The following is a 9,667-nucleotide window of genomic DNA, read 5'->3' as shown; positions in this document are numbered from 1 at the left end:
ATTCAGAGAGACGTTTCAGTGGCATGCAATTTCACATCCTCATATTGTGGTAGCAACATGTACAAGTTAAGGTCTGGTGAATATTCTCATTGGTAATTATAGGCTGCACCCGTGTGTAATAAATTCAGTGTATGATACACCTAAGCAGTATCCCCATCCTCAGCACAATGCCCAAGATGGGACTGTTTTCTGCATGTGCTGTCTTCCATTTATAACTCTGTAGAGACAAATGCCATGACTTATCATTTTCATTTAAAGCCCACAGTTCCTCATTATCTGGTTTGATTCATATAACCTGCTTTTATGTGTCAGGATAAACTTCTCTACTGGCATTTTGGTAAATTAACTTATGTAATGCTCCCAGAAAAACCAGTAGGGTGCAGACATGAGCTTTCTGTAAAATGTAATCTCGATCAAAATAATCCTTGAGGTGGAGTTTTATAGAGAACTTTTCATACTGTGAAATGTTTCACAATGTAATAAGCCTTCACATATTCCAGCATTGTGATTCCCATCTCTGTGTAGTAAGAGGAATGAGGAGAAGTCGCTCTCCTGACAACTGTCTCAGATCAGGAAAACTGACGTTTATAGCCCGACTCGTGCACGGACAGAGGAAAAAGTGGGTGTACACACTACTTATGCTGTGTGGCTCTACAGTGCTTCAGTTCAGATGAGCTCACACAGCCATTGCGCACGTCCTAGGATCCTGCCAATGTTAGAAGGCGCAATGACGGAGAGCAGCATCCTGGTAGGCGCTGGGAAGAGTGGATGCTTTCTTTATGCAAAGGCTGCCGAGTTTTTACGCACAAAGTAAACAAAGAGAAGCGTAAGGGGTTGCGCGCCCGTGTTTGTCTCTTGCTGGAAAGAACCAAAGGATGTGTAGCGTGCCTGGATGGACGTGAGTCCACTCTTGAATCGCAGACTGGACTGGACTTCGGGCTGAGCGGCTGATGAGAAGAGACACACTTTCAACACTGCTGTTCGATTCTCTTTTTTCTTTTCCCTCCCTTCATAAGATGCCAGGATTTCACCCAGCGTACTCTGACCAGTTCAAACAAGGGTGCTCATTTGGAAGGACGCCAGACCCCCAGCCTCTCAAATCTGCAAGTTCAGTCCAATAAATTGTGACATTGTCTGTCAGCCTTGGAATAAGAAATCGATACTCAAGAAAAGGGGCGCGATATTCCTCCGGAATTTTAACGATCTATTTCCCTGCTAACCTTCTAAATATGCGATCTGGTTGGATTAGGTTGGTTTGGTCCAGCTTCACGCCTTTGTAGCTGGAGCAGCGCTGATAGTGACTGATTATTGCTGTTGATTTTGTCCATGCAAGACTCGGGGTGGAAACATGTCTGGCCACTTCTTTGAGAGGATCACTGCTATCAGAGATGGCATTTTGGTCCAGCACTTCGGTTTTCACCTCTAAAGTGCCCCGGAAAATCTTATTCATGTTCACCCTCTCCCTCTCTGTCACCTACTTGTTCTATAGCTTGATGAGCTGCTACAACTCACTGCAGTTCCCTCTGCAAGAGAACTACGTGTATCAAGGGAGGCTGGTGACGGAGGAGACAACTTTTGTGACATTGAGGGAGAAACTTTATTCCGCTTCCCAAGGTTTTACCGAATTCACCGAAGCCGAGAGAACCACCGCGGTTTCCGCCGTAAAGGATCATGCCGAGGCCGAGCAGAGGACAGTGGAGTGGATTAGGACTCAGGCGTCTCCAACTAAATCGGCGGCTGCTTATCACACCACCGCGCTGGAGAGGGAGCACCAGGAATTCAGCACCACGGACAGCGACCTCAGGGTGAACTGCACCTCGGATTATGGAGAGAAGAAACTCCCCCAAGCCATCATCATCGGGGTGAAGAAAGGGGGGACCCGAGCCCTGCTGGAGGCTCTCAGGGTGCACCCCGACGTCAGAGCAGTTGGGAATGAGCCACATTTCTTTGACAGGAACTACGAGAAAGGGCTGGACTGGTACAGGTGAGTTACTGTTTCAGTCTGCCACAAATCACGTCTCCATCACGTCTCTGTTTATCATCTGTATTGCTGCTTCCCGGTTCTACTTCAAATCATCAAGGTGTGGAAATCAACTTCCAAAAGACTTAACCTTGTTTGACATACAGTGAATGTCCTTTCTGCCACTTGTTCATGCAAACTTTTGAAGCTAATCTACACTTTTAGTTGCAGCTAAAATAGGAAAACTGCAACAAAAGATGTGCCTTTTTTCACTCAGTGCTCAGTTTACCTAATTGAAAAATGTTTAAATTAAACAAGTCTATATTGGGGGGAAATGAAGCGATCCATCCAATCAATTAAAATGAAAAATGGGAGAAAAAAAATTAAAAAGGTTTTAGGTAAATGTCTTAAAATAATAAAACGGTGGTATGGTCCTTTAACATGCTGTAATTATTTGACTTCTTCTGCACAACAAATGAATAAGGTGAAATTTCTGATGAATTTCTGATCCTGCGAATGTATAAAATGAAAACCTTGTCTCTAGTTCTGTTCAGGAAAGTGAACAACGCTGCACCAGGTCCTTCTGTTAAATGTCAAGAGATTTTCCATCGTACAAAAAGTTGAAGTTTGCACCTCACACAATATTTCCACACGTTGTGGTGCAAATGTACATAGAGCTTATTATTTCCAGCTTAATAATATTTGATTCTATTGTTTCTCTAACAAAATGTGATTTCAGTTGACATATTTTAGTTAGATTTCAGGAAAAATAATTTAATGTGTACTTCAGGCTGGTTCCCGTATCCACTGTAGAAATACACAGTACACTGAGAGAACAATTGTCGGATATTTCCATTAAATAACTGATGTAATTTAAGGTTATTTTAAGGTGCTGTTTTTGGAGCTGACTAGTAGAAATTGGCTTATTATAAGTTTCACTTATGCACACTCTTATACAAGTACAGGCATGTTCCACAGATAAATACAGAGGGAAAGATTTCTTTGAGTTGTTTATTTTAGTGTTTAAGTGAAAAGCGGTAATGTGATTTTTACTGGAGCTTATTCTGTTTTCATCTTACAAGTCAGTCAGTATTCGCTCCTGTTTTTCAGGGGGACATTCACCCATGAATTTTGTATAATGCAACATGTAATTGTGCTATAAGCGGTGTCTTTTCTGAAATGCTTGCATTTTTTTGCAGCTGGTTCTCAGAGGAGCGTGACTTGTTTACACCACCTTTCTTGTGTGTGATGCTTGACATTCACTTTGAGTCCAGGTTTATTAGCCAGAGAAGAACCTGTTTATCATTGCCGTGTTTATGGGAGAAAAAATCAATTTGAGGGTTCATTCATGGTCAGTTGGTCATGGCTCACTTAGGTGTTGTTCTCATATAATGATATTTGACCAGGAGAATTCAAGATTTTCTAATGGAGTCAATGAGCTGATGAGAATGAAGCTTCTGTTTCTGTGAAGAACCGGGTCTGTCATGTCGGCTTTTGGGTTGTGGAGCATCTGCTTTCATATTGCTGCATAGACATGGGAGCTCTCGGCTGTTCATTTAGCCTGTGTTAATGCAAGCTGTTTCATTACGCTTTCAGTGAATGGCTCATTAGACAGGAGGATGACATGCTTACATAAATAATAATAAGTGTGTTTGTGTGTTTTAGGGCCCCTGAGCAAAACAAATCTCTGAAGGAGCCCTAATGCTATATCTGTATTTGTCCTGAGAACAATGTTCACCCCAGAATGGTGCATTCAGGAGGGAAAGAAAGATACAGGGAACATTTGCAGGTGAACATTTGCAGGTGCAAGGATACACCAAGGTGTGGTTTCTTCCTGTTGTTACACATATTCATGAGTTTGACATGCTATTTAGAGTAAACATAAACAACATAAACATGATATAAAAAAATAATTCTCAACATGTTTATTTCTAAATGCTGCTTTATACAGCATGGCACTCTCCTGTCTGTGATGTTCTGGTTAATGTGCACTTAATGGAAATGAAATTATGATCAGTTACAGATGTTTGCAACCATTTGACATTGGTAGTTGTCTGAGAGCAGCAGCAATAAAATGATGATTCATAAATTTGGGCCTGTCTTAGTAACACCTGCTCCACATTCTGATGGATATGACAGACAAACTATGGGGAATTCAACCCAATGATTTTTCTTTCTGTGATGTGCTAAAAGAAAGAAAGAAACAGGATGAAGAAAGTTCCTGTGCTATGAATTAAAAAGCCTTCCATGAAATGAGAATAGTGTGGATGCATTCAGGTGCTGCTGGAGCATTTGCCTCTGTAGTATACTGTGTGGTTAGAGCCGGTAAATGATGTAGTGCGAGCATAGTGCACAAATGCAAACAAGCCACTTTTCAGCTGAATCTTGAACATTTCGTCTCCACCTTTGTGCTTCATCTCATTTAGAAAAACGCACCTCTCTGTTGTACAGTGGGTGTATTCTGTTGGCACTTATCATAAAGAATCAGCTCCTCGAGGGATGTTGTCATTATCCTGGCAAATGTCTGACATCAGTGGCCGTGGTAGAGAAAAAAAGAACTATGTGCTCTTTAACGTAGGCAGCAAGAAACCCCATGCTATTCCACAGCCCCTATGTTTGGAGCTAGAGCCACTGTCAGGCTCCTAGAGAAGTAAATACAGGTGTTTCTCTATGTGTCATGTCTGTTGTATAGAAGAATGATGGTATTAGCTGAACCCCATCAAGTTATTTAAAATAACAATAACAAAAGATCTTTTAGCTTTGATTTTCCCAAAACTTCAATTGCACTATTTTGTGCGAAGTTTGAATCTGTTTGTTGTTGCAAAGAAAAATACGCTAAATGATATTTTTGTCTGATAATAATAGTTGTAGTATTTTTAGTTAAATAACTGACAAATGAACTACTCATCTCTAGCTATCAGTAGTTATCTTCTTTTCTTCAGCATTTTTTTTAAAAGGCTGAACATAATAAAACACTGTTTATTGCAACACTGTTTCCAGTAGTAAATTTGTTTGATTTTACTGGAAAACTGACCCATTACTGACACCTTTAGAAGCTGGGAGGATTTTAACATGGAATAATCAAAGATAGACTTCCAGACTTTTTGTCTTGTAAAGTTTGGTGTATGTGGTTTCTAGAATTGTTTGGAGTTTAAATTGCAGCGATCACATCTGGAAGGTTTTAGCTTCCTGTATAGACACATTCATACTGCTCAGATGGTGCTGGGGAGGATGGATGCTGTTCTTGTGAGCTCCCCCAAAGTTTTTGTGTGTTGCTCAGTATTTTATGTTTCAGAGGCATCAGAGCCAGAACCAGCAGGCTCTGATGCAGCTTCTATCCACAAGCCATCAGACTGTTGAGCACTGAGACTCTGTCAACATACATAACACACAGTCTCTTCTTTTCCTACACACTTGCCCCAACACATGCTCACATACACACCGTCCTCTCCTTCTTTCTTCTCTTGAAAGCAGTATTTAAAAATTTGAACGTAATTGTCTATTGCTTATTTTCTTATGTCATATGTACAGGAAACTGTTATACATTACGATGACATTCTTACTCTGTGAATCTTTCTAGCAATCTATTTCAAACATGACATAAAAAAACACCAAACATACACTGCATAAATTACAAATTGTGCCAGGACCAGATCCCACTGCCACCACTGTGACGCTGTGCATGTGACACTAAATCTCCTGTAGCTTGAGCTCCATAGAAATTTTTGCACTCCTGCACACATCTAATCTTCACATCAGGATTTGATGTTTAGTGTGGGTCTGGTATGAGCCTCCATAGACGAGCCCAGATTGGTGATTGGTGCTGCTTTCCTGTTTTTAGCACTCTTGGACAGTTTCTCCAGTGTGTTTTGGGCTTACTTGAACAAGCAATTAGCAATGTAGTGCCATCATTACCGTACACAGAGGACTTTCATCAGCCAATTGGCGCTTCTAATGTTGCCTCTATTTCTGAGTAAAGAGGATGAGCCACCACCACAAGGATTTTACTTATCTGTTCTCTTGAGCATTCCTCAACCTTGTGCAAATGCCCATCCTGAAATAGTAAATGTTTGATTCATGATGGACAGATACAGCAAATGTTACTCCAGCTTTGTGCCAATGTTCATATACTTTAGTGGAAAGATAATGTGCCTCATGAATTGTGCTAAAGAATGTCATTGATTATCGATCATACATGATGATTTATGCCTGCTGTGGGTGAGCGCTCTCAGCACAGAATTCCTGCTAGTTAGCGACCAACCTAATTAGGGCTTATTAGTGAGGTTGACTGCTTGGTATTTTCGTCACTTTGTAAAAATGCCAAACAAATGGTGTTTACATTAGTGTTAACAAATAGGATTTGAAATGAGCAATAACCAGGGCAAGAATCTTGAAAAAAAAGAAAAAAAAATTTGAAAAAATTGTGATGCTGCTGTCTGAAACACTTGCATGAAATAATAATTTGAGACAGGTAGAAAACATGGTATGATCAGTTACGAGGGAATCATGTCAACAGAGCAGTTATTGCTCTGATTTTGAAATGGTTAAATGAAATAAGCCACAAAATTAAAAAATGCTTTTGCCAAGCAGGGTTGAGTTAACTGGAAGATTCACAGTGGCAGTATCAGTCAACCATGCTGTTAAAAATAACACCAATTTCAAATGTGTCACAATGTCCATTTTAGATTAATTCCAGTTGAAAAGCACATGTGACCAGATCAAATAATACAGCAGGAGGCATGAGGTTTCTCATCTATTAATGCTCAGTGTAATTCTGCTCTCCACTGATATGTGAACTGGACAGTTAGCAAAATGGGAGCAGCCTTTTCACAGGCAGTAAGAATGGCTTCAGCTGAAAGAATCTGATATAGAGCGAGTGTGTTGAGGAATATGCTATGATGTAATTAAACTATTTAACATTTCGAAACAAGTCCTCACTCATATTTGTCGTCTCTTTTTAAATCTAAGTGTCAAGGTAATAAAAAGTGAATGCCATACTACATGTGTCAGTATCTACAGAATATCTTCTAGGGTGCAATATTGAGCTGATACCTATCAAAAAAAAAAAATCAATATAAGAGTGAGATATACAGCAACACAGAACCACAGATCCAAGCCAAATTCTGTGTAAAATTCATGACAGATCAATATGACCGTGAAACACTGATCTTAAAATTCCAAATAACTCTGTCTCTGTGCCCTTGGGGTTTGGGTGTGCGTGTGTATGCAACCTGCACCTCTTGTGCTGCGATCCAGTGTGGCAGGCAGTACCTGCCTGCTCTAAGACATCCACAATCCTACATGGAAAGGAAGTCAGACTCTGCTATGTACAATACTAGTTGGAATCTCAACTAAACTGTGTTATGCAAAATACACAACGGCAATGTGAGACATACTCGCAACACCGCTGACTTTGCTGATGATTTAAGAACGTTGCATAATGCAGAATAATAGTGTGTTGATGGAAACATTACCTGACTGCATCCTGTTAAATTAGCTTTGAAGCAAAATGAAATTAATCTGCATTGTGTCAGATTGTAGACCATGCAGCACTGAATCATCTGAGAGGGTTAGATACAGACCTTTAATAGTCACTCCATGTAAAACCCAGAAGGACACACTGTGTGCTTAAAAAAAAACCATTTCTGATCCTTTTTAAACACACTGAAATGAGTTGTCTATAGACTTATTCTGTGTGTATGAGCAAGCTTTTAAAACTTTTACATGTACATACAGTGACCAGGTATAAAATATACTGCTCATAAATTGTCTCAGTGTGAGACTTAAAAAGGATATAAAACAGATTTATATGTTGTACTTCATCAAACAAGTGCCGCTGAGAGTATATACTCCAAGGTACCAGCAGCCAGGAGAAAAGACAGTACATTCACGTACAGTATGAAGGAGCGTTTCCTGAATCTGAAGCCACGGGTAGCTCCCCTGAATAACTAACCTCTCTGTCAGCTTACTGCTAACTCACTACAGCTGCCACCTCCTGTAACGCTGAGTTTCACCACACACCTATGGATTTGACCCAGTGCAAAAGGATTTATTGCAAAGCTCACCTGTTTATGAGGTGAATACATCATTTATCAAAGTCATACCCCGATCAGGACTTTGCTGCGCTAAATTAAAGGTATGTTTTAAGAAGAAAGAAGAAGAAGGAATGGCAGATTATAATCTAAATTTTCATCAGACTGCACAAAATCCTGAAAATAATTTAACAGCAGCAATGACGAAAAAGTGCATGCAAAATGCAGGTAAATCTTATCCATGAAGATTATGATGGACACTTGAGGTTTAGATATCTCTGTTAAATATGTTAGCTAATCACCAGTCCAGTTTGCATATGCAGATTATTTCTCCTGTTTCTTCTATCTCCGGACAATATATGGTGCTGTAAGTCAGCTTACTGTGAACGAGGCAAAGTTTTACTGAGGTTTGCGAGTTCTAATATCTCTGTGTTATTAAAATGACACTTTAACCCCCCCCCCCATGCAATAAAAGCTGAGGGGATGTGTCTATAAATCTTTGGAGCAGTGTTCTTACCCTTTCAGGGCTGCTGAGAAACAAGTCGGTGATAACATCCAGCTCTGGGGTTGATTAGTCCCAGCAGACATTGTTTTTATTTCAGCATACTATGAAACTATTTTACTTTTTGTTGCTGCCTTTTTTGCAATTGTCTTTTCTTGATGCTTCATGGGACATGGCCTTTTAAAACGATACCACAGAATGAGCTTTCCATTTCCAAGGACTTGTCTCGTGTGCGAGTTGTAATGTGCTCTAATCAATAGATACTACACAGCTATAAAACTTTTTCCTCAATTGAGGCAGTGGAGTGCATTCACTCCTCGCCTAATCTTATCAAAGACACGGATCCTTTCTGTGCACTGTATTATGAAAAATTCACATCTCTGTTTTTGAAATATTAAAGTCTATTCAGTGGAGGCAGTGTCGGTGTATCTTGTCTGATTCTGCTGCTGTGGGACTTTGAAAGAATAGTGTGTACTGCAGCACAGGCTTTAGTGTATCTGCAACCTCCATCCGTAAGACAGCACCCAGTGACAGGAGGTGTGTAATGGAGACATGGATCCACTGCCGAGCCCAGCAGCAGAAAGTCTAAATCCAGCGTTTATCCCTTGTTTAGCCTTGCTTTCCTTCTCTCAGCTGCTCCATGGGCAGCTTAGCCCCTGACTCTTGCCACCTGACTAGGAGCCCATGACTCCACTCTGTGGGGAGATGGGAAAGAGCAAGGTGGGCCAGATCCCTGAGTAGGCAGGATGCCATCCCTTCCAGCTGGGCTTGTGTGCTGCTGCAGTGCCTCCCCTGTCCTGTGCCTTCCCAACATGGCAGAATCTGCCTACGCCTGATAAGACGGCGCCAAGACTCACAAGGACGCACCTCTGAGTGCTCTGATGCCAGTGCTGCAGTTGTGGAATTAAACTTTTTAATTAGCAGCATACCCCTGCGCTGTCAAGAGAGTGGACCGCTTCAGTCAGGTCTTTCTCGTTGCCCACCCTCTTTCCACTTGATTAAACTCCCAAGCATCACGGAGCTCTGAGGCTCCGGTTACCACAGGGGCAATCATGTTTATTTCTTGTTTGAGCATCTCTTTAGATGCAGCAAAGCACAAGAAATGTATGCATTATATCCCACAGATAGAGAGACCAGCTGTTTAGCAATGTGTTGAACAGTGGGCCTACTACA

General features: G+C 40.9%; 1 protein-coding gene across 1 annotated transcript in view; it reads left to right on the top strand.

Moving 5' to 3' along the window:
* Positions 1-1,388: 1,388 nt before the first annotated feature.
* hs3st4 (heparan sulfate (glucosamine) 3-O-sulfotransferase 4) overlaps positions 1,389-9,667 on the top strand; it is a 67,745-nt gene continuing 59,466 nt past the window's right edge. Inside the window, exon 1 of the mRNA XM_026326165.1 lies at positions 1,389-1,984. Within this exon, the coding sequence (XP_026181950.1) occupies positions 1,389-1,984 (596 nt within the window). The remainder of the gene's footprint in view (positions 1,985-9,667) is intronic.

The sequence above is a fragment of the Mastacembelus armatus genome, chromosome 8 (genome assembly GCF_900324485.2).
Source record: "Mastacembelus armatus chromosome 8, fMasArm1.2, whole genome shotgun sequence".
NCBI lineage: Eukaryota > Metazoa > Chordata > Actinopteri > Synbranchiformes > Mastacembelidae > Mastacembelus > Mastacembelus armatus.
This window is presented reverse-complemented; position numbering and strand designations above follow the sequence as displayed.